Source organism: Triticum aestivum, chromosome 3B, assembly GCF_018294505.1.
Source record: "Triticum aestivum cultivar Chinese Spring chromosome 3B, IWGSC CS RefSeq v2.1, whole genome shotgun sequence".
Lineage (NCBI taxonomy): Eukaryota > Viridiplantae > Streptophyta > Magnoliopsida > Poales > Poaceae > Triticum > Triticum aestivum.
Window position 1 is genome coordinate 382,264,710 of NC_057801.1, and position 25,427 is coordinate 382,290,136.

The 25,427-nt window shown below is 46.0% G+C and overlaps 1 protein-coding gene and 1 pseudogene across 3 annotated transcripts; one reads left to right on the forward strand and one right to left on the reverse strand.

The window, feature by feature from the left end:
- Positions 1-295: 295 nt before the first annotated feature.
- LOC123069959 (mitochondrial carrier protein CoAc1-like) lies at positions 296-3,350 on the forward strand (annotated as a pseudogene).
- Positions 3,351-3,760: 410 nt separating this feature from the next.
- Positions 3,761-12,889, reverse strand: LOC123069960 (high mobility group nucleosome-binding domain-containing protein 5). 3 transcript variants are annotated; one of them, XM_044492956.1, is made up of 5 exons: positions 12,635-12,889; positions 11,896-12,072; positions 11,160-11,306; positions 4,443-4,625; positions 3,761-4,318 (listed from the first exon to the last, which is right to left on the reverse strand). In XM_044492956.1, exons 2-5 carry the CDS (start codon positions 12,047-12,049, stop codon positions 4,005-4,007), a joined length of 798 nt encoding a protein of 265 aa, XP_044348891.1. In that variant the 5' UTR covers positions 12,050-12,072; positions 12,635-12,889; the 3' UTR covers positions 3,761-4,004. The 3 variants fall into 3 exon arrangements, with proteins under 3 accessions (XP_044348891.1, XP_044348890.1, XP_044348892.1); XM_044492955.1 differs by having other exon boundaries at positions 4,440-4,625; positions 12,635-12,874; XM_044492957.1 differs by lacking the exons at positions 11,160-11,306; positions 11,896-12,072; positions 12,635-12,889 and adding an exon at positions 4,915-5,171 and having other exon boundaries at positions 4,440-4,625.
- Positions 12,890-25,427: the final 12,538 nt, after the last annotated feature.

Here is a 25,427-nt window from a genome sequence, read left to right on the forward strand (position 1 = left end):
CGAATAGGATTTGCCTGCAAACTGCCCAAATAGACCCAAAAAACTGCCCACATTGAAATGGGCTGATGGGCATAGGCGTGCTGTGCCTGGCCCGTTTAGGCCAGGCCGTGCCGGCCCATCTGGCCAGGTCTGGCTCTGAATGACAATAGGACAGCCTACCCCTCAAAATCAAAAGAACTTCCTCAAAAAAAAAAAAAAAAAAAAAGGACGACCGGACAGCCTAGTCTTGCCGTTGGTGTAGTGTCAACACGTAGAGTGGAGCCTCCGTTTCCCGCACGTGACGCAAGGCACTTGGGCGTTCCTTGAATTTCTTGGAGAAGAGCTCCTCTCTATCCGCCCCCACCCCCACCCGCACCCCCACACCCCGGGTTCGGCCGAATCGATCCAAGGAAACGAATCACTGCCTACCAGACCAATTCCCCAGCAGATCCTCCGCGATTGATGAGTATTCCTCCCCCACTCTCTTGGTGGAGCGAGTTGGATTTGGATGCGAGGGAGCTCTGCCCCGACCCTTCTCTCCGATCTCCCCGTCCCCCGTAAAGGCCTTTCGCCTCCCGCCGCCGGAGATAGCCCCATGGGCTAGGGACTCCACCTGCAGCCACCACCGGCGGGCCGGAGCCTTTTCCGATCTGCCCGTATCCTCTTCTCGCTCTACAAGCCCCTCCCCTCAGCTGGTGTTGTTAGAACCGAGCTACTAGTATATCTATCTATCACAAGTGTTGCCAATAGTTACTCTACAGCTGCGGATTGGCCACGCGAATGCATCCCTCTTTAGTTTGTTTATTATTTAACTTGGAGGGCAAAGAATGGCTTAGTTGTGTTGTGTGTGTCTTTTTCGGGCGATTGTTACCCAGATAGTACTGTGCCAGCTCAGCTTCTGGTTTATCCTGGGTTTACCATTTAATATGAGTGCCGAGGAGACAAACTAAAGCTTCCCATTTGGATATCCTATTTCGGGGACATATTCTTGGCAACACTCTGCCCTGTAAAACATATTCTTTGCTCTGAATTGGTTTCCTTTCTGTTAATGTTACTAACAGTGGTGAGCACATATTCCCACCTGCCCAGCCAGTTGGAAACATGGGTTCCTCGCAAGAATCCACATTTTCATCTGCCTCAACTACCACACAAGTGAATGCTTTGGGCTTACTACCTGTCTATGCCAAGTAGCTTATTGCTGGTGGTGCAGCTGGTGCATTTGCAAAGACTGCCGTCGCGCCACTTGAGAGGGTAAAGATCTTATTGCAGGTATGGACTGCTTAATCCTTCACTTCCGTTGCTTGTGGTGATTGCATGGGTATTTTAGCTCCTTTATTAACTTGGTACAATGCTGCTTTCTAGACAAGAACCCAAGGGTTTCAATCCCTTGGGATTCTCCAATCCTTGAGGAAGCTGTGGCAATACGAGGGACTTCGAGGCTTCTACAAGTAAGTACAACACAACAACAAAGCCTTTAGTCCCAAACAAGTTGGGGTAGGCTAACTTCTACAAGTAAGTAAAGTGGAGAAAACAACGCCTTAAACTCTGACTCTTGAATTCAGCGTCTTGATTTTTTAACTTCTTACTGCTAAGTTCAGCATACTTATTTTGATATTTTATTTACCGTTCATGCAGAGGAAATGGTGCGAGCGTGCTTCGGATTGTTCCATATGCAGCATTGCATTACATGACATATGAGCAGTATAGGTGCTGGATACTGAATAATGCCCCATCAGTGGGTACAGGACCTGTGGTTGATCTCTTGGCTGGTTCAGCTGCTGGCGGAACTGCAGTTCTGTGCACCTACCCTTTAGACTTGGCTAGGACCAAGCTGGCATACCAGGTATGTACTACCCTGCTCATCATTGCTTTTCTTTTTTGTATATGTATGTAATAAAGTGTCTCTTCAATCGAAGTGCTATTGGACTAACTTCTTGATCGTCACATTGGCTCATGGTTATTCTTATTAATTTGCTTCACTAGGTTTCAAATGTAGCCCAACCTGTCAATTCATTGGGAAATTTTGGCCGCCAACCAGTATATAATGGTGTAAAGGATGTTTTTAAAACTGTTTACAAGGAAGGAGGTGTACGATCTTTGTACCGTGGGATAGGTATGTCGTGGCTATCAACTTGCGAAATCACGTCTCTTATAGCCTACTCAATCGGTGAAACTTCAGCTCATGTTCCATACTTGCAAAGCTTTTATGTTGTAACAAGGGTGCTATAAATAAAGTTCAGGTGAATGCTTGGAATGCATATGCAACTACATATTTCATCCATATCTGGTATCACTGATTAATACTGTCACGCACTGGCATAGTGGTATTAGGTGACCATAAAAGCAATTGCGAGGGCTCAATATATGAGAGTAGTTTATGATGGGCTAACACGTGAATATCCTGAAAAATATGTTTGAAGTTATGTACATTACTGTGCCCAACCTTGCGGTATTTGAAATTATGTACCACTTAGTACGCTAACTATGAAAAGTCATGTATTTAGATGTTATGTAAAACTCCCATAGCATTACACTGCATGACAATCAAATTTCAATTGTCTGTCAGGCCCAACCCTGATCGGTATTCTTCCGTACGCTGGCCTGAAATTTTACATATACGAGGACCTGAAATCTCGTGTTCCAGAAGATTACAAGAGATCTGTTATATTGAAGCTCTCTTGTGGGGCTTTGGCTGGTCTTTTTGGACAAACCCTCACTTACCCACTGGATGTTGTCCGAAGGCAAATGCAGGTATAATTCACATTGTAGTAATGATATTCTATGGGGTTGTAAGTTTGATTGCAATTCTGATTCGCTTCTGACCTGTCATGTGTTCAGGTTCAGAACAAGCAGCCCCAGAATGCAAATGATGCCTTCCGCATAAGAGGAACATTTCAGGGTCTCTTTCTTATCATTCGGTGCCAGGGGTGGAGACAACTGTTCGCTGGCTTGAGCCTTAATTATGTCAAGGTAATTGAGGATTAGAGGTGGCAGATATTGTATACTCTCACTTTTTTTTTGAATCGTATCTTAAATGTGCAACTTCTCTAAAAATCGATCCATTTCAGGTTGTCCCTTCAGTTGCTATTGGTTTCACGACATATGACATGATGAAAAATTTGCTGGGAGTACCTCCACGCGAGAAAGCTCATCCATTGACTGGTAACAACAACAAATGAAGCAACATCGACCTATTTGCGTTGTGGGTCTCATTTGTAAGCTATGTTGCATATGATGGTTTTAATAGCAACTTAACTGTTACATTTGTAAGCATGACAGCCCAGTTGAGCATTTGAGCTGCTCCAGACTTGGATATGATTGTATACTTATTGTGCTTCTTGAATAATTGAATTGATAAATCATTTTGTTTTTGTGATTGCCTTGCATCGGCAATACAATAGTAAAAATGTGCAGTAGTTTTGAGCTGCGTTGTCGAACCATTTGCGCATCCGCTGTCCCATAAATTGTATTTCTGACATAGGTCAGTAAAAATGAAAAGGTGAACCCTGGCTACCATCAAGTTTATGAATCAGTTCCCTATAGCCTCATTTGGCTCAAATCTTTTCATTGGCATCGCAAAGATCACATGAAGACCTGCAATTTCAAAAAAAAAAAAAAAAGATCACATGAAGATCTTTGTCTACTTCGTTTTGGCAAGTTTTCCCCCCTTTCTTTTTGTGCATATGAAAATCATGTTATCTACAGCATAGAACCAGAACTTGAGTGCATCGTCAAGTAACATCATATTAACCAAGGGAAATTATACTGAAGCCTTCAAAAAGAAATTGAATTAAACCCTTTCATTCGCATAAAATAGGATGAAATCCATGAGTGACAATAATTACACAAAAATGAAACACATTTTTTTTGTTGCATCCATCAACATTAAAGACAATCCCAAAATGAAATAAATCTCAAAAGAACACACAAGTGCAAACTGTACAGCATCCATCCACAGCCACCCCATATGCAGACCATTCAGTTTTGATGAAGACAAATGGATAAATCCGGCAGGTGACACGGAACTAGTCTTTCTTCTTGTCAGCTGGGGAGCAGAACCTCTCAAAGATCATGGCGAAGAAGCCAAGGAAGTCGATTCTGTTCTTGGGGTTGTCTTTCTCCACCTCCCGTTTTACTTGCTCAGGCTCGTCTCCTTCAGCAGCAGCCTGGACTGGAACTTGAGTTTCATCCCCGGTTGTTTCCTGCTGCTGCACAGCTGCCACAACAGCCTGAATTTCTTCCACGGCCTGGTCTAGGATGTTTGAGTCTTGAGTCTTGTCAGCAGAGGTCTCGCCTTCTTTTGTCTTGTCCTCAGGCTCGGGTTCTTTCTCTTTGGATTCTGTATAAACAAATCTTTGGAGTATTACAAGAGTTTGATGACAGAGCAACAAACCAGGTACTATTTGTCAGGAAATATCTTCTAGTCTAGTACAAATTAGACTTGGATCAAAAGTTTTTACCACGTTTTCCCAGATGTAAAACCTCAGCAACTTTCTCCATGACCTCTGGGTGGTTCTTCACCTTGTCGAGGACCGAATTGACTTTCTCCATCACATCAGGGTTGCTTTTCACCTTGTCTTTCGCCTTGTCCAGCATCGAACTTAAGGCATCCATGTCCTTCTCTCCTTCTTCTTCACTTCCTTGACCTTAAGAAATTAACTAGTGTTGTTAAGAGACTATACTTGGCATTTCAACTACAAAAACTTTGGTATTATCGATTTGATGTCATGCTATCAAGAAACTGTAAAGCCCAAAGTTTGCATATGCACGAGACGGGTCTTTCTTAATACTAGTTGGAGAAACATTAGGAGACCTTGGTAACTCGGATCTCTCAACAAGATGAAAGAGATTGAGAGACAGAAGCTTATCTAGTATATAGTATGGTATAGGCTGAATCAATCAAACTAGTGAAGAGGAGGAAGAAGAGAGGCTTACCAGTTGGAATCTTGAGATTTGAGAAGGTTGCAATAAATGGGGAAAGCTAAGGAGACAGAAGGAAGCCGAAAAGCACGACCTAATAATTTGTAGGTATGAGGAGCTCAAGAATTCTGGGTTTGGATCTCCGTGTCAGGCCAGGCCAGGGCGATCTAGATCAAGAGAAGCAGGCTAATGCTTTTGGGCTGGGCACTATATATACAGGAGAAGAGTGCCGAAGTGCTCTAGTACATGGTAGGGCAGGAGGGTGACAGCTAAATACACTAGTACTAGTACTACTTCTTACACACTGGCAAATTGCAAGCATTGATTGATTCTAGTATAGTGGTTGGTGGGCATTACTGCTCGCTCGCACGATGCAGAGTTTTTGCATCATTTGGTCCAACTGGGTCAAATAAAATAGGGGTACACATCAATGTTCTTCTGTCTTGTTAATAATAATAATAATAATAAATGCAGCAATATATTTCTACTACATTTGTTTGTTTTACTTGATCCGCGGGCATAAGAATATACGACGTAACAGTTGGATCTTCCTGCCCTGCGTTATTCAGGGGTTTTGTTTTTGTTTCCATGCTGGACGAATTAAGGATTTGGTTGCACGTAGTACAATATGCGTGTGCATCAAGGTCAACTAACCATCTGGCAGTGGCACTGGCACATGGACGCCAGCTACCATGACACAGCAACAACATTGGGTCCTTGAGCTGTAAACTGCCTCTTCATCAGAATATTACTCTATTAGAAAGAAAGAAAAAACATCCCACAAAGTCTCTGCTCACAATCAGGGATGTTCTGAATACTACTCCCTCCGTCCCAAAATAATTGTCTCAACTTTGTACTATCTTTAGTACAAATTTGTACTAAGATCAAGACACTTATTTTGGGACGGAGGGAGTAGTATTTTAGCCTATAAACATCCCTTCTTTGCGATTTCGGATCACAAGTGGCCCTCTATTCTATTCTATGGAGAAAACACAAGCTGGAAAACGGTACTAGTATCAGCTACTCCAGCGTCCTGCACAATAATCATTGTGCATAAAGTTGCTTTTCCTTGCAAGTAAAGCTAAAGACAGGCCGCCAAAAAATAACTATGAAATGCTCAAAACTAAACTCTAGTTTGATGCTTTCAAGCCATCATCTGGATCAAGTTTTAACATAATACTCCTATTTATTAAGTTCACAGCATCCAAAACTCAAATAAACATGGTACCGTTAGAAAAAACAACATGCATAGTGTGATAAATCTCACATGATCCATTCGCATCAACCTACTCTGGGGATCATGGATGGAATTAACTTCTGCCATCACTACCTGTCACGTCACCCTTTTGTAATTAATCACATGCCTCGTTGATTTCCTTCTAAGGCCATATCAGAAAAGGATATCTCACCTATACACAGACTAGCGTTTCCCCCTAAATTTTCGTATGCGTTTTTATGCTTAAGAAAGCGTAGAGTGAAGCAAACATTCAGGAGGGACGTTTTTATGCGTCGGTGCTGCCTCGACTTGCTCGCTCCAGGAGGGACGAGGCTCGGGCTGTGACATCACATCTGGCGGTCCCATCCTCGACGGTGTTGCAGCTGTGCTCACCAACGCATCTGCTCCCTCCTCTGTCGCCGGTGAAGCCCCTGGGTTCGAGGCATCGCCCACCCCCCCGCTCATCTCCAATGGGCCGCTTCAGCGCACGCCATCACCGGTGCGGCTTCGCAGGGCTGCTGCTGATCTGCAGCCAGCTGGGGTTGGCCTGTCCGTGCTCTTTGAAGATCGGCAAGAGCCCTTGCTGCCCTCTCCTGCATCAACGCCTCCCAGGCCTCCTGCTGCGCGCCGTAAGACTCTTGCTGGAGTGAACATTGCCCGGACAAGTGCGGGCCTCTCGCTGCACAGGACCAGTGCGAGGCTCAAAGCTGCTGGCAGAACAAGGGTGGTGCCGGCGCCGGCGGCTAAGGCGGCTGAGATCCTGGTTGCTCGCAGTCTGGGGATCGTCAAGGACGGAGAAGACATCACGGCCAAGGCCCTGGATGCATTTGCTGAGCGTTTCAAGGAGCAGTTGCCGCTGGAGGTGATCTCTGCCATGCGAGATTTGTTCAAGTTAGATGATGTGCAAGCAATGGGTGTGGAGGACGCCCTCATCCAGCCCGGAGGGGAGGGTGCTATGGTCCCTATGGACGTGGAGAGGATGGAGGATGCCGCTGCTGCTCTGCAGGCCTCCACCTGAGCAAGTTGATATCTTTGGGTTGGAAATGTTCTCTATGTTAGCTAAATCCTGGTCCATGTGTGTTGGTCCGTGTAAGTGTAGTTGGGTTGCATGGCACAAGCATAACCGTAGCTGAGTTGTGTGTGGCATGTGGCCAAGTTCAGAAGTGTACTCCATGTTGCCATGTTAGTGCAACCTATCAATGTTATGTGTTGGAATGTCCGGGGCCTCAACTGTCCGGATAGACGAGCTACTGTCAGCGCCACCATTGCTGCTTCTTCTTGCCATATTGTGTGTCTACAGGAGACAAAGCTTCACAATGTCGACATCTTCACAGCCTCCTTCTTAGGAGGGAACAAACTGCGCAATTTTGCGCAAAGGCCGGCGGACGGCACTCGTGGAGGCATTTTGCTGCTCTGGGACGATCACCTTGTGGAAATGTCTAACATCACAGCTACCACCTTCTGCCTGTCCGCCATGGTCCGTATTCGTGACTCCGAGGTGCAATACAAGCTCACCACCGTGTACGGCCCCGCGGACTCTTCTCGCAAAGATGCCTTTTTCGCCGAGCTTATCAGCCAAAAACTGCCCAACGGTATGCCATGGCTTGCGGCTGGGGATTTCAACCAAATTTATCGTGCAAGAGACAAAAACAAAAGACATGTCAACCGAAGTAGAATTAATCGGTTCCGAGCGACACTGCAAAGTTGTGAGCTTAAAGAGATTCACTTGCAAAATAGGAGGTTCACTTGGAGCAACGAGAGGGAAAATCCAACTATGTGCAAACTGGACTCGTTTTTCTGCAATGCTGAGTGGGACACCACTTTCAGCACTCATCTGCTTCACGCCCTCTCGTCCTCGCTATCCGATCACTGCCCGCTTCTCCTCGCCGATGACAAGGGGCCTCGGAGGCCTAGAACCTTCAAGTTTGAATTTTTTTGGATTGCTATGCCCGGCTTTATGGAGGTGGTCAAAAAGGCTTGGATCGAGCCGCTAGAGCATGTTGAGCCATATCAAGTCCTGTTCCATAAACTCAAGAAGGTGGCTCTCCGCCTTTCCGAATGGAGTAGGGGCCTTTTCTCCAAGGCAAAGGTTCACCTACATGCCGCCCTATTGGTGATCCTACGCCTCGACATTGCTCAAGAGACCCGTCATCTCTCCCCCGAGGAGAGTGACCTTAGGGCGAGGCTTAAAAGGAGGGTCATTAGCTTGGCCGTGCTTGAGAGAGCTCGGAAAAAACAAAGTGCGAGAATTGCTAACCTCAAGGAGGGTGATGCCAACACCAAGTTCTTCCATCGCCGGATTAATGCTAGAAGGAGGAAAAATCACATTCATAGACTAAAGCATGACCAAGGGTGGATCACCGAGCATGACGCTAAGGAGAAGCTCATTCTGGACCACTTTTCTGAAGTGATGAAAAAAGGGAACACATGCAATAAGGATCTAAATTGGGAGGAGCTCAACTTAGAGGTACATGACTTGCACGGCCTCGACTCACCCATCACCGTTGAGGAGGTACGTGAGGCAATCAATGACATGCCAAGTGACAAGGCGCCCGGGCCGGATGGCTTCACTGGAGCTTTTTTTAAGAAGTGTTGGGACGTCATTAAATTTGACATGATGAGGGTGATACACCAGTTTGACTCTCTTCAGACATCTAGTCTCCATTGGCTCAACTCTGCAAATATAGTGTTGTTTCCCAAGAAAGAGGGCGCGGAGGGGATTGCCGACTACAGGCCCATTAGTCTCATTCATGCCGTCGCCAAGATTATCGCAAAAATTCTTTCCATCCGTCTCGCCCAGCACATGAACAGCTTGGTCTCCAACGCCCAAAGTGCATTCATCAAGAGCAGAAGCATCCACGATAACTTCATGTGTGTCCGGAACTTGGCCCGTAGGCTACACAAATGCAGGACTCCATCTCTCCTGTTCAAGCTAGATATACGCAAAGCCTTCGACTCGGTCAGATGGGAATACATCCTCGACCTCCTTCGGCGGAGGGGGTTTCCCCCCAAGTTTTGGGATTGGATTGCGGCTCTTCTTTGCACATCATCTTCTAGGATTCTGTTAAATGGGGTGCCTGGCAACCCCATCAAGCACGGTAGGGGCCTTCGGCAGGGGGACCCCCTATCCCCGCTCCTTTTTGTCATTGCAATTGACACACTCCAACAACTACTGGAGCTGGCAACCCGAAAAGGACTACTCCACAAAATTCGTGGGAGAGGGATCATGGTGCGAACTTCACTCTATGCAGACGATGCGGCTGTTTTCATGGCTCCAATCAAAAAAGATATTGACAACCTCTCAGCCATTTTGAGCGGATTCAGGGAGGTCACCGGGCTATGCACCAATTTTCACAAGAGCTCGGTTCTACCCATTCGATGCAATCACCTAAACCTGGAGCACATTCTGCAAGGATTGCCAGCTAACAGGGTGTCCTTCCCCATAACATACTTGGGTCTTCCATTGTCCGTCTGGCAGCTTAAGAAGGTGGATTTGCAATTTCTTGAGGACAAAATTGCGGGCAAGTTGGTGACATATGAGGGGCAAAACATCACCACCATTGGACGAACGACCCTTGTTAAGTCTGTCGCCACCTCGCAAGCGGTCTATTTCATCACATCTTTGGTCATACCGTCGGGCATTCTTCACAATATCAACAAACTGGAGCGGGCTTTCCTTTGGTCGGGATCGGATAAGACGACGGGCGCCAAGTGCAAGGTAAACTGGGAGATGGTTTGCCGCCCGTGCGAATATGGCGGCCTAGGGGTTCTCAACACCGATAAATTCGCGCGGGCCTTGCGCTTGAGATGGCCATGGTTCGAATGGACGGCACCACAAAAGTTGTGGGTGGGCTTGGGAAATCCATGTAACGAGGAGGACCTTGACTTCTTCTATGCGTCCACGACCATCATCATGGGGAACGGCGCTAAAACGCCTTTTTGGGATTCTCCCTGGCTCCATGGGTGCAAGCCTAAGGATGTTGCCCCGCTCGTCTTTGCGGCCTCCTCAAGGAAGAACTGGAAGGTGCAGGAGGCCCTACAAAATAATGCATGGATCCTCAAGCTCAACACCTCCACGGTTGTCTCCGTTGAGTACATCCGACAATTCTTCACGCTATGGGCACTTGTGAACGATGTGCATCTGGATGCACTCTCTGAAGATACTATTGTGTGGAAGCATACGACAAGTGGGCACTACACTGCGGCCTCCGCCTACAAGGCCCAATTTCTTGGCTTGGGCGCCACCAAAGGCTAAATTCTTCGCTTGGTTGGCTATCCAAGACAGAATTTGGACCGCGGATAGACTACAAAAACGTGGATGGTCAAATTGTGGTCTTTGCACCCTCTGCAAGCGAGAGCAAGAAAGTGGACAGCATCTTTTCTTCAAATGCCGCTTCACTATTAGGCTATGGAACTTGGTCATTGCAAAACTTGGGCTTCATCGTATGGACACCTCTATGTGGCATCTTGAGAGTTCGGTTAAGGAATGGTGGACAAATAGGACCGGCGCCGGAGTCCCCAACAGGAAGGCCATGGCCTCTCTAACCATGCTCGTGTCATGGACCATTTGGAACGAGCGGAATGCGCGTGTTTTCCGGAACAAGAGTGCTCCACCACCAATCTTGCTAAACAACATCATCTGCGAGGCAAACCTTTGGATCACCGCCGGAGCAAAAAAATTAGGGAACATTATTTTGCGTGAGTAATCTTCCATGCCGTGTAAAAGTGTGCCCTTGTAACAAACTCTATCCTCTTCTTATTTAATAGATGAGGCAAATCTTTTGCCTCCGTTTCGGAAAAAAAAAGAGTATGTACTGCCTCCTGGCTGATGTACAGTATTCTTCTGTATTGCCTAAACGTTTGTTTCAGTTTATAACTGTTCAACTGCGGTGAATTTTTTCATGTTTCTGGATATAATTTTCCATGTGAAATGGTCAAACAGAATCAACAGAAGGTGACAGCAATCGCAAGGAAATTTGCGATATTTGCAGGTCCCGGAAATTTTCGTTTCAAGTGACCCTGAATTGAATACTACTGTATGTACCTAGTTCCTTCGAGCGGCTTGTTTCTGAATGGCCTCCAACATCCTCCTTTGCTTTCTCAAGAATGCCTGAGCCCGTCTCCAGGATTGCTTCAATGCCGGCGTTCACATCCTCTTGAACCTTTGCTGCCCTCTCTTCAGCGTCTGTAGCTGTAGACCAGGCCCAAAGGTCAGGCAGGAGGAAATTATTAAGGTTACATATAGCCAACTGTCTGTCAAGACTTGGGACAGCCAATTTGGGAGAAATGTGCAATGCATTAAAAATTCTGAGAGCTAATATGAAAATTCTTAAAGTACATCATTTCAACTCTGAAACATTATAGTTTGATTTAGTATTGCTGTTATATCCACCATCCAGCTGTCAGGTTGATGTCAGTGTCAAAAATGTTGTTCTTCTGGCCTAAACGTAAAACTGTTTTCAGAATAAGTATTTCTGTTTTCTGAACCTATTCATTCATCAGAAAATAAAAAGGATACATTAGCGATTCTATTTTCATTTATTTGACTCACGAGATATCTTTTACTGAACTCACCATGGGATTTGAGCAACCAAAAATACTCCTAGTGCCTGTGTCAATCAGAACTCTACTGCTATGTGCTATCGGTAAGCACTTGTTATGACAAACACTATGAAAGGTTCAAGAGCTGAGATGATGAAGAGATTTGTTGGAAGCTGGAGAGGCATTCTTGTAAGAGAGCCTCCTTTTGCCTCTAAAACGAAGGAAACGAAAGGACTAACCATTCTTGGCTGATTTCATGCTTCCTGCAAGGGCACCAAACCCTCCCTTGGCGCGATCCAACAAGTCGTTCTTCCCACGGCTATCCTTGTCCTTCTTGGGCGATGATGCATCGGTGTTCTTCACTTTCTTGGAATTCTTGCGCTGGAAAAACATGTTGTTCTGTGCTTCCTCTTACACTGCAAGAGTTGGTGTGGAAAAGAGCATGTATAAAACAACATACCGACTGCAGGGTACTCAGGAATGCTAAATGCTACAGTAATTTGTACTACTGATTTGCTAGTCCATTATTCTGCATAGCTTGTGTCTTACTCCCTCCGTTCGGAATTACTTGTCATCAAAATGAATGAAAATGAATGTATGTAGAACTAAAATACATCTAGATACATCCATTTCAAGATGAAAACAGCAGTCTCCTTGTAATAGCTAGCTTAGTTTTGAATTTTGAAGCAATCCATGGTTGGTTGTCGTGAAGCATTATCTGTATTGCCTCATGTACCAACCAGGTCCGTTCATGGTTACTGTAATCTGAGGAGAGAAAGGGGCCCAAGCAAAATGCGCCGAGACTCGATAAAAGATAACAAGAAACAAAAAATGATCCGTCCATCTAACCACCTATATAACTCATTAACACCCTTGTCTCAAAAAAAGAAAAAAAAAACTCATTAACACCCACCCAATCATTCCAAAAGGCGCTAGAAACAAAGGAGAAAAAGAAAAGGAAAGGAGGAGATATCTTACCTGGTTTCCTGGGTACGATGAGAAAATGGAGAGGAGCTGCAGCAGAGGAGAGGAGAAGAGGGACAGGGTGAGGGGATGGATATGCAGAGGAATAAAATGCTCCTCCCTTCATGGTTTCCAGCATGGAGTCGTTGCTTCAATTCAATCGGATCCGGGCGCCCCAACCCGCAACCGTCGGCTTGGAATTTCTTGGTCTTTCCTGGCTAAAACTTATGAAACTGGTCATTGCATTTCTTTTCTTTACTAAACCAACAACACGAGATCAAAACGTGGTTATTAGTTTATATGGCTTCTGTGTTGACTTAACCAGCACAACCATGTTTATCGGCCAGTGGTGAACACGTACACGTCTAGTGTATAGGATTTTTTGCAGGTAACAGAAAAATGTAAGTTGAGGCTCAAGTGCTGCACAAGGAGTCTCGTTAGCCTATCTCGTGCACTCACTTTAGCGTGTACGTCGCAACACAACACAGACTTGAAGCAAATAGTTTTGTCCGAGTCTTCGCGGATGGATGGGTTGTATACCCGTCGCTATAACGGACCTGAGCTCCAATTTGCTAGGATGTTTCTTCTTCGGACAAAATCTTCTCACGATGTTTTTTTTATTCGGAAACATCCTAGCAAACCTGTTGTAACGACGAGTAGCGTATGACAGAAATGGACATGCTTTTAATTGGAGCCAGATTGAAAGAAGATGAGATTAACCGCGGCAGGTACGTGCTCATCGAACCAACACGTTCTCTCACGCATTGAAGCGTTCCCTGTGACTGAGGACATGTGTTTATCAACAACGTATTTGACGGTCACGCTCATCTGGTCGGTTCCTCGATTGCGTCATCGGATATTTTTCCCCGTTGTGGGACGCGCGTACTCCATTTGCATTCACAAGGGTTGCCAACCTCCCAGGATGCATGAGTTGATCATGCTTTATTTCAATCTGGAGCATCAAGGATGTACTGAGAAGATATCAATTACACTCAATCTCTACACCATCATGACTCAAGAGCATCAAGGATGCACACAGTCAAATTATTACCAAATGAGGGGGGAAAGATCAACAAAACAACTGCATCAAACAACAGAAACAATCATTAATGATGGCAACCTAGGCAACATAATAGGTTTGTTTTTTGAGAAATCTCCCCACTTTATTGATTCAAAACAATGTTCATAGGTACACGGGTTGGGTCATGAGGGGTTCCCAACCAAATTTCTCTCCCGGGACCTAAGTTACAAGCAAATTTGACGAGATTATGAGCCTCAAAATTAAAGTTCCAACGCTCATGAATAAAAGTACAAAGTAGAGAAACTAGTACTACGGTGCTTTATTTCATGTATGACCGCAACGTGAGGACCTCTTGTCCCTTTGTTTATGTTGTTCACCACACCCTGGCAGTCGAAGGCCACCACGATATGCTAGATGGAGAGATCCTCGACAAGAGCTAGAGCTTCTCTGCATGCGTATGTCTCCAGAATCACGGGATCGTTGGTCCCCTCAAAGACCACCGCCGAAGAGCCCAGATAGTTCCCATTACCATCCCGACACAGTGCAACAACAACCTCTCCATGTTTGTTTTTGGCAACTGCTCTGTCCGCATTTAGCTTCAAGGCACCATATGTCGAGGGTAGCCAGCGCTGGGATTGTACCACTGAAGCCGGCTGCATGCTGGACTTGACTACCTCCCCTGGTAATTGATCATGCTCAGAGATAAAATTGTTCACAAACGAGATGGTCTGGTATGGCGACTGGAAAATTGCCTTATATACTGCTTTGCTTCTGGAATCCACACCACACATAGAGTTACCACCATCTGTGTGAAACTAGTGTATCATAAAGCTCGAACAACCAGTTCTTTGCACTTGGCTCCATGTTTTCTGTCATCTTTGAAACAAGGGTCTCACTCGAAAGAGCCCGTATGCACCTGGACATGGTGCAAGATAAAAGAGCATGTCGCCATGAATCGACTACTCCGCAGAGGGGGCACGCCCGCTGGTTTGCTATATTTCGTTTTTGGAGCACATCGGTTGTAGGCAGGGAGTGGCGAGCCAGACTCCACAGAAACACTGATTTTTGAAGGGACATTGAATTTCCATAGAGTTGTCCAAGATTTCTCCTCTTTGTCATTTGTTGAAGACCCGACTCTGCCCTCTAGCCATTCTTCCCTCCGGACTTTGGTTTTGATAAAAAAAATTGTATGCGGAGCTAACTGTGAATCTCCCCTTGCCATCCGGATACCAGGCCCAAAAGTCCTCCTTATTTTGGGTGCATACAAGTATCTTTAAAATTGCATCAACGTCAAAATGGAGAAACATCGATCGGACCAGGCCAACACTGTTGGGGAACGTAGTAATTTAAAAAAAAATCCTATGCACACGCAAGATCATGGTGATGCATAGCAACAAGAGGGGAGAGTGTCGTCCACGCACCCTCTTAGACCGTAAGCGGAAGCATTATGACAACGCGGTTGATGTAGTCATACGTCTTCACGATCGACCGATCCTAGTACCGAACGTACGACACCTCCGCGATCTGCACACGTTCAGCTCGGTGACGTCCCACGAACTCATGATCCAGTAGAGCTTCGAGGGAGAGTTCCGTCAGCACGACGGCGTGATGACGGTGTTGATGAAGCTACCGACGCAGGGCTTCGCCTAAGCACCGCTACGATATGACCGAGGTGGATTATGGTGGAGGGGGGCACCGCACACGGCTAAAGATCAATGATCAACTTGTGTGCCTTGGGGTGCCCCCTGCCCCCGTATATAAAGGAGCTAGGGGGGAGGCGGCCGACCAAGGAGGAGGGCGCGCCAAGGGAGGAGTCCTACTCCCACCGGGAGTAGGACTCCTTTCCTAGTAGGAGTAGGAGAAGGGGAAGGGAAGGAGAGAGGAGGAAGGAAAGGGGGGCACCGCCCCCCTCCTTGTCCAATTCGGACTAGAGGGGGAGGGGGCGCCGGCCTGCCCTGGCCGCCCCTCCTCTTCTCCACTAAGGCCCAATAGGCCCATTACACTCCCCGGGGGGTTCCAGTAATCCCCCGGTACTCCGGTATATGTCCGAACTTGCCCGGAACCCTTCCGAAGTTCAAACATAGTAATCTAATATATAGATCTTTATGTCTCAACCATTTTGAGACTCCTCGTCATGTCTGTGATCATATCCGGGACTCCAAACTACCTTCGGTACATCAAAACACATAAACTCTTAATACCGATCGTCACCGAATGTTAAACGTGCGGACCCTACGAGTTCGAGAACTATGTAGACATGACCGAGACACGTCTCCGGTCAATAACCAATAGTAGAACCTGGATGCTCATATTGGCTCCTACATATTCTACGAAGATCTTTATCGGTCAAACCGCATAACAACATATGTTGTTTCCTTTGTCATCGGTATGTTACTTGCCCGAGATTCGATCGTCGGTATCTCAATACCTAGTTCAATCTCGCTTACCGACAAGTCTCTTTACTCGTTCCGTAATGCATCATCCCACAACTAACTCATTAGCCACATTGCTTGCAAGGCTTGCAGTGATGTGCATTACCGAGAGGGCCCAGAGATACCTCTCTGACAATCGGAGTGAAAAATCCTAATCTCGATCTATGCCAACTCAACAAGTACCATCGGAGACACCTGTAGAGCACCTTTATAATCACCCAGTTATGTTGTGACATTTGGTAGCACACAAAGTGTTCCTCCGGTAATCGGGAGTTGCATAATCTCATAGTCATAGGAACATGTATAAGTCATGAAGAAAGCAATAGCGGTAAACTAAAACGATCAAGTGCTAAGCTAACTGAATGGGTCAAGTCAATCACATCATTCTCCTAATGATGTGATCTCGTTTATCAAATGACAACTCATGTCTATGGTCAGGAAACTTAACCATCTTTGATCAACGAGCTAGTTAAGTAGAGGCATACTAGTGACACTCTGTTTGTCTATGTATTCACACATGTACCAAGTTTCTGGTTAATACAATTATAGCATGAATAATAAACATTTATCATGAATTAGGGTAATAAATAATAACTTTATTATTGCCTCTAGGGCATATTTCCTTCAGTCTCCCACTTGCACTAGAGTCAATAATCTAGATTACACAGTAATGATTCTAACACCCATGGAGTCTTGGTGCTGATCATGTTTTTGCTCGTGAGAGAGGCTTAGTCAACGGGTCTGCAACATATAGATCCGTATGTATCTTGCAAATCTCTATGTCTCCCACCTGGACTTGGTCACGGATGGAATTGAAGCGTCTCTTGATGTGCTTAGTTCTCTTGTGAATTATGGATTCCTTTGCCAAGGCAATTGCACCAGTATTGTCACAAAAGATTTTCATTGGACCCGATGCACTAGGTATGACACCTAGATCGGATATGAACTCTTTCATCCAGACTCCTTCATTCGCTGCTTCCGAAGCAGCTATGTACTCCGCTTCACACGTAGATCCAGCCATGACGCTTTGTTTAGAACTGCACCAACTGACAGCTCCACTGTTCAATATAAACACGTATCCGGTTTGCGATTTAGAATCATCCGGATCAGTGTCAAAGCTTGCATCGACATAACCATTTACGACGAGCTCTTTGTCACCTCCATACACGAGAAACATATCCTTAGTCCTTTTTTCAGGTACTTCAGGATGTTCTTGACCGTTGTCCAGTGATCCACTCCTGGATTACTTTGGTACCTCCCTGCTAAACTAATAGCAAGGCGCACATCAGGTCTGGTACACAACATTGCATACATGATAGAGCCTATGGCTGAAGCATAGGGAACATTTTTCATTTTCTCTCTATCTTCTGCAGTGTTCGGGCATTGAGTCTGACTCAACTTCACACCTTGTAACACAGGCAAGAACCCTTTCTTTGCTTGATCCATTTTGAACTTTTTCAAAACTTTATCAAGGTATGTGCTTTGTGAAAGTCCAATTAAGCGTCTTGATCTATCTCTATAGATCTTGATGCCCAATATCTAAGCAGCTTCACCGAGGTATTTCATTGAAAAACTTTTAATCAAGTATCCTTTTATGCTATCCAGAAATTCTATATCATTTCTGTTGTAGGGTGGAACCCTAAGTGAAGATCTTTCACGAATTGGAGGGGGAATCCCCAAGAACAAGATGAACACAAGAGAGAAAACAAGAGGAACACTCAAGAACAAGTCCAATCACACATCCACTAGACCAACAAACACACAAGATCCACAAGGTACATGAACAATCAAAGGGAAACAAGATACATGGTAGAGTTCATCCCAAATCCTATGAAGGGGATGCGGGCTTGAATCCCTAAGGATCTTCTCCAAGAGGAGGGCTTGATCTCCAAGAGGAGCTTCTCCAAGAGGAGGCCTTGATCTCCAAGAGGAGCTTCTCCAAGAGGAGGTCTAGATCTCCAAAAGGAGGAAGATGAGAAAAGCTCTCTCTTTGTCTATCCAATACTTTGCTATCCTCTAAATGAGCTAGGAGAGGGCTATATATAGTCTAGGGACGAAATAGAGGGAGAGAGGGATACAAAGGTCCAAAATGACCCTAAAAACGGAGACACTCTCGGAGGGGTCCGGGCACCCGGGGTGCGAGGGACCGGGCACCCGGTCCGGTCAGGGGGGCCGCGCCCTTGTTGCTGTAGAGGCCGGGCACCCGGGGGTCCAAAGTCCGAGCACCCGGGAGGCGCTGGAGGCTGGCGCGGGAGGGGCTGGGCACCCGGGGCCATTTGGCCTGGCACCCGGGGCCGGTTGGAGAGGCCCAGGCGGGCGGCAAGGAGGGGCCGGGCACCCGGAGTTGTAGGCCCGGGCACCCCGGCGGGCTGTGCTGTTCCCAGCAGCTGGGCCGGGCACCCGAGCGGCCACTGCCAGCGCCATCAAGGGGCCGGGCACCCGGGGCCTTCCTGGCCGGGCACCCGAGGTGCTCAGGGCTTCTCCTTCTTCACCATTCTTCTTCGTAGCTTCGCGCTTCCCTCGCTCTTCTCCCTCTGTCTTCTCTGCGGCTGCTTGGGTCTTCGCGCTATCCTCTTCATGATCGACACCTTGATACCTAATCATGCATACCACTTCCGTTTGAGGTAGGACCCAACTCTTGAATCAATTTGAGTGGAGCTCGAATAGGAAAGAGTTCACCTCGTTCTCGATGGCGCGTGCATGAGGTCTCGTCATAGGTTCTCTCCGTGCTTGCGGTGGTGGTGTGACGTCCATGGTGATGGTCGAGGGATGTTCCGCATCAATTTCCAATCAACAATATGTCGTCCACCTATATTATTAGAAATGCTAGAGAGCTCCCACTCACTTTCTTGTAAATACAGGCTTCTCCAAAAGTCTGTATAGAACCATATGCTTTGATAACACTATCAAAACGTTTATTCCAACTCCGAGAGGCTTGCACCAGACCATAAATGGATTGCTGGAGCTTGCACAGTTTGTTAGCACCTTTTGGATCAACAAAACCTTCTGGTTGCATCATATACAACTCTTCTTCTAGAAATCCATTCAGGAATGCAGTTTTGGCATCCATTTGCCAAATTTCATAATCATAAAATGCGGCAATTGCTAACATGATTAGGACAGACTTAAGCATCACTACGGGTGAGAAAGTCTCATCGTAGTCAACCCCTTGAACTTGTTGAAAAACTTTTTGCAACAAGTCGAGCTTTGTAGACAGTAACATTACCGTCAGCGTCAGTCTTCTTCTTAAAGATCCATTTATTCTCGATGGCTTGCCGATCATCGAGCAAGTCAACCAAAGTCCATACTTTGTTCTCATACATGGATCCCATCTCAGATTTCATGGCCTTAAGCCATTTTGCGGAATCTGGGCTCATCATCACTTCCTCATAGTTCGTAGGTTCTCCATGGTCAAGTAACATGACCTCCAAAATAGGATTTCCTTACCACTCTGGTGCGGATCTTACTTTGTTTGACCTACGAGGTTCTGTAGTAACTTGATCTGAAGTTTCTTGATCAATATCATTAGCTTCCTCACTAATTGGTGTAGGTGTCACAGGAACCGGTTTCTGTGATTAACTACTTTCCAATAAGGGAGCAGGTACAGTTACCTCATCAAGTTCCACTTTCCTCCCACTCACTTCTTTCGAGAGGAACTCCTTCTCTAGAAAGGATCTATTCTTAGCAACGAATGTCTTGCCTTCGGATCTGTGATAGAAGGTGTACCCAATAGTCTCCTTTGGGTATCCTATGAAGACACATTTATCTGATTTGGGTTCGAGCTTATCAGGTTGAAGTTTTTTCACATAACCATCACAACCCCAAACTTTAAGAAACGACAACTTTGGTTTCTTGCCAAACCACAATTCACAAGGCATCGTCTCAACGGATTTAGATGGTGCCCTATTTAATGTGAATGCAGCCGTCTCTAAAGCATAACCCCAAAATGATAGCGGTAAATCAGTAAGAGACATCATAGATCGCACCATATCTAGTAAAGTACGATTAGGATGTTCGGACACACCATTTCACTGTGGTGTTTCGGGTGGCGTGAGCTGCGAAACTATTCAGCATTGTTTCAAATGAAGACCAAACTCGTAACTCAAATATTCTCCTCCACGATCAGATTGTAGAAACTTTATTTTCTTGTTACGATGATTTTCCACTTCACTCTGAAATTCTTTGAACTTTTCAAATGTTTCAGACTTATGTTTCATTAAGTAGATATACCCATATCTGCTTAAATCATTTGTGAAGGTGAGAAAATAACGATACCTGCTGCGAGCCTCAATATTCATCGGATCACATACATTAGTATGTATGATTTCCAACAAATCTATTGCTTGCTCCATTGTTCCAGAGAACGGCGTTTTAGTCATCTTGCCCATGAGGCATGGTTCGCAAGTACCAAGTGATTCATAATCAAGTGGTTCCAAAAGTCCATCAGTATGGAGTTTCTTCATGCGCTTTACACCAATATGACCTAAATGGCAGTGCCACAAATAAGTTGCACTATCATTATCAACTCTGCATCTTTTGGCTTCAACATTATGAATATGTGTATCACTACAATCAAGATTCAACAAAATAGACCACTCTTCAAGGGTGCATGACCATAAAAGATATTACTCATATAAATAGAACAACCATTATTCTCAGATTTAAATGAATAACCGTCTCGCATCAAACAAGATCCAGATATAATGTTCATGCTTAACGCTAGCACCAAATAACAATTATTCAGGTCTAAAACTAATCCCGAAGGTAGATGTAGAGGTAGCGTGCCGACCGCAATCACATCGACTTTGGAACCATTTCCCACGCACATCGTCACCTCGTCCTTAGCCAATCTTCGCTTAATCCGTAGTCCCTGTTTCGAGTTGCAAATGTAGCAACAGAACCAGTATCAAATACCCAGGTGCTACTGCGAGCTTTAGTAAGGTACACATAAATAACATGTATATCACATATACCTTTGTTCACCATGCCATCCTTCTTATCTGCCAAATATACTTGGGGCAGTTCCGCTTCCAGTGGCCAGTCCCTTTGCGGTAGAAGCACTCAGTCTCAGGCTTAGGTCCAGACTTGGGTTTCTTCTCTTGAGCAGCAACTTGTTTGCCGTTTTTCTTGAAGTTCCCCTTCTTCTTCCCTTTACCCTTTTTCTTGAAGTTGGTGGTCTTGTTGACCATCAACACTTGATGCTCCTTCTTGATTTCTACCTCCGCAGCCTTTAGCATCGCGAAGAGCTCGGGAATTGTCTTTTCCATCCCTTGCATATTATAGTTCATCATGAAGCTCTTGTAGCTTGGTGGCAGTGATTGAAGAATTCTGTCAATGACACTATTATCAGGAAGATTAACTCCCAGTTGAATCAAGTGATTATTATACCCAGACATTTTGAGTATATGTTCACTGACAGAACTATTCTTCTCCATCTTGCAGCTATAGAACTTATTGGAGACTTCATATCTCTCAATCCGGGCATTTGCTTGAAATATTAACTTCAACTCCTGAAACATCTCATATGCTCCATGACGTTCAAAACATCGTTGAAGTCCCGGTTCTAAGCCGTAAAGCATGGCACACTGAACTATCGAGTAGTCATCAGCTTTGCTCTGCCAAATGTTCACAACGTCTGGCGTTGCTCCTGCAGCGGGTGATGAATGAGAGAGAGAGAGAGAGTGAGGAGTGTTCTTGAGAGGCACAAAGTGAATGGTCAACCTTATCCCGTGGAAGAGAAAGGTATATATATAGGTGGTGGGTAGAAGTGACCGTTTGGGGTACAGGATGGGCCGGACGTCCGGAGAGCGTCGGACGTCCGGAGGCACAAATAGGTTCGGACATCCGGCAGCCATCGGACGACTGGCCACTGTGAAAAGTGTGACACACAATCTAGTGTACAGGATACGGACGTCCGAGCTGGGCCGGATATCCGGAGCACGGACGACCGGAGGGTCTGGACGTCCGTAAAAATGCTTCTGTTGTGAAAGTGTCGGATGTCCGGAGAGTTCCGGACATCCGTAGAAATGCTTCTGTTGTGGAATGCCGGACATCCGGAAGTGGCCGGATGTCCGTGCAATCAAGAAGGACCGGACGTCCGTAGAACACCGGACGTCCGAAGGCAAGGTATAGAAATACTATCTTTTGACCAAGTTTTTCACTAGATCCATCGATCCCCTCTTAATAGTGCGGGATCCCTATACTCAAGAACAAACCATAAATGAAGTCAACATCTTGTATCTCCATTCTTGAGTTATATGCTTTTTGTCCCTAGTCATGATCCATGCACACGGTCTTTGGAACATAATCCTGAGATATACTTGATAAACATGATTAGTCCCGAGCATATGTGTTGTCATCAACATCAAAATATGATTAAGGGCATGATTGCACTTTCAATCTCCCCCTTTTTGGTAGTTGATGACAACTCATATGCATACTCATAATAGTAATCGGAAGTATTTGTTGTGGAGCTCAATAACCATAATAAGAATGAGTAGCGAGCGAGCTCCCCCTCAAAGTGATACCATAGATACTAATAAAATAAAATGATGAGGGCTCCCCCTCAAAATGATGCCTCCAGTATAACCAAATCTCATACACATGATAATCAAGAGTTAAATTTCATATAGATTCATCACATATAGATTCACCAAATCTCAGATTCAATAAACTCATAACATAGGTTCAATACAGGCTAAAACACAACCATAACAATAAGTTTGATTACATAATGAGCTAGAATAACATGCATATGGAGCCTACTCCCCCTTTGGCATCATGTATCCAAAAAAAGAACTAGGGGGAATGACATAACAACATTAGAGATCATCCTCATCATCATCATCACGAACACCACTGCCACCAGCCTCGTCGAAGAAATCAGCCCACTCAGGACCGGAGGAAAACCAAAGTCAGAAGGGGGGTCTGCAGGAAGACGCTCATCGTCACTCACATCATACACTCCTGAGTCTCTCAGACGATCCTTCAGAGTGTTCTTGGAATTGACCATGCGAGTGACCACATCGTGGTGTTGGGAGCAATGGTAGGTGAACATCTTCATCATGGCTGAGTGAGCCTTCCCAAGAAAACGAGCAATGCGCCCAGAGGGGCATCACTGGAAGGAGGATAGGTAGCATGAGAAGGAACACTAGCAGCGGTGTGACTAGCAGTAGCGGGAGGAGGAGGAACATGATCAGCCGCCATGTGAGCGGGAATGACCCAATCGCTCATGTACATGAGTGCGAGCAATAGGAAAGGGAGCTACACTTTCGATAAAAGCCTGAATAAAAGGTGCATGAGGAAAAGCCCTCTTGTGCTGGAAGCTAGCAAGGCGGATCTCATGCCATAGAAAGTGGGGAACATTGATCTTCCCTTTAGGAGATGTGAAGAGGCGATGCATGAGATCAATGCAGTAGCTGCTGCAGGAGCCCTTGTTACCCATCTTGGGATAGATGGTGCGGATGATACACTGATAAATGATGTTGAATGGAAAGCGCCAAATGGAGACTTGGTTTAGACCCTTTTGTTTTTTAGTGGCAGACAAAGTTGATATAGGTCTAAGGAGATCCGCACAGACCGCAATTCCCTTAGGCTTATGGTTGGGGCCATCCTTGTGGATTTTGAACCCAGTGTCGGGAAATCCAAGGGCAGTGACAAACTGAGCATAAGATGATGTGAGTGCAGTGTCGGAGGTCATCCATCTGACAGTGTTATCAGGAGCAAAGTAACATGTGGCATAAAACTGATGGATGGCAGCGTGGTTAAAATCATGTTGAAAGGCGAAAGGAGCAGCTAGATTGGACGACTCAATGAGCTCAATGGCTCCCGGATATTTCTCCGGATGAGTGCGAATGTGCTCAAGATCAATGCAAACATGAAGTGACAAGCCCTTAGGGATGACAATCATGGTGAAGATGTCGGCTTGGACATTTGTGCGAAAGCGACTATCCCGAGAATCCCTAACAACGGTAAATTGATCTACATCACGATGCAATTTAAGATATGAAGTTTTTGGCACCTCGTTGAAACGCTTAATATGACGACCGAGTGGCAGTGGAGGCTCAATGGAGATGTAGCGAGCATCATCGTGGGGTTGCATCGGAGGAGGAGGAGGGTGAAAGGTTGGACGACGAGTGCCCGGCTTGGGTGCAGCGACGCGAACGCCAACCATCGGGGACGGATCCACCTCCTCAAGCTCATCCTAAAAGTTCGACCTCTCTGAGGAGGAATCATTGGACGAGCTGGGAGGACGAGCGGCACGTTTCCGAGGGCGATCTTCCTCCTGGGAGTCGTCGGAGCCACCACGACGAGACGGACGAGCCGGCCCTCCGGCGACTTGCTTGCGAGCTGAGTGCTTGGACCAAGGCATCGTGACTTAGGGAAGAAGGAAAGCACATATCAACACCCCTCCATAGATCAGGGTGAATGCATGAGGGGGGGGAGGTTGTGCCCTACCTTGAACGGAAGAACAAGGAGGGGACGAGCGGCGTGCTGGAGCAGGTGGCCGACGGGCTGGTCGGGGAGAGAAGCCCCGGGCTGGACGGGCTGGACGGGCTGGACGGGGAGCCGCAGATCCGCGGCGGAGAGAAGCCCCAGCGAGGGGCACGAGGGCGGGCGGCCGCGGTGAGTGGTCACACGGCAGGAGCGGCGGCGGTGGTGGGGAAACTAGCGGATAGGATGTGGTTAGTTGATAAACCCTACGACGCAGTTTATATAGTGGCCAGTAAGAACGTCCGGACGTCCGGATGCCTACGGACGACCGGCAGTGAAGAACCACACGGACGTCCGGAACCTACGGACGTCCAACGCCAGAAGTTTTGATAGGAGGCAAAGGTGCAAGTGCTGATCATGATGAGGAGAAAGCAATTTTCGTCCACAGTAAAAATTTACTTATGTAGTAACTAATACTCTACCTCACACAATCATAGTCATATACTACAAGTGGTGGCTACTGCCACAATGTCTGAGTAGACATGACATGACATGGAAAGATTTGAACTTTGAGTGCATAGTCACTACTCCATCATGTTAAAGCACCATAGGCCTAGACCCATGGATACTTTGAGAGTGTTGGTCCTTTTTATGCATTGAGTAGGGCGAGAACATTCATGAATTGAATGTCTCCCCCTAAGTATATGCCTACATCATGACAAGACATTAGATTTATGCATGAATGGGTACTAGATTTCACATAATATTGTCAAGCTCCAAGATACCAAGTTCACGCCTAAGTCGACAGAACCTTGCTTCATCTAAAGGTTTGGTGAAGATATCTGCTAGTTGAAAATCTGTGCCAATGTGGTCAATGTGAATATCACCCTTTTCAACATGATCTCTCAAGAAATGATACCTA

Bases quoted from the DNA above. Each gene is read 5' to 3' on its own strand.
- LOC123069960 (XM_044492955.1), bottom strand. From the start codon at position 12,049: ATGTTTTTCCAGCGCAAGAATTCCAAGAAAGTGAAGAACACCGATGCA. The intron at 4,626-11,159 runs GTACATACAGTA...TAATTTCTTAAG, and splicing joins AAGCCGCTCGAAGGAACTAG to GTCAAGGAAGTGAAGAAGAA. The intron at 4,319-4,439 runs GTAAAAACTTTT...TTGTTTATACAG, and splicing joins TTTACATCTGGGAAAACGTG to AATCCAAAGAGAAAGAACCC.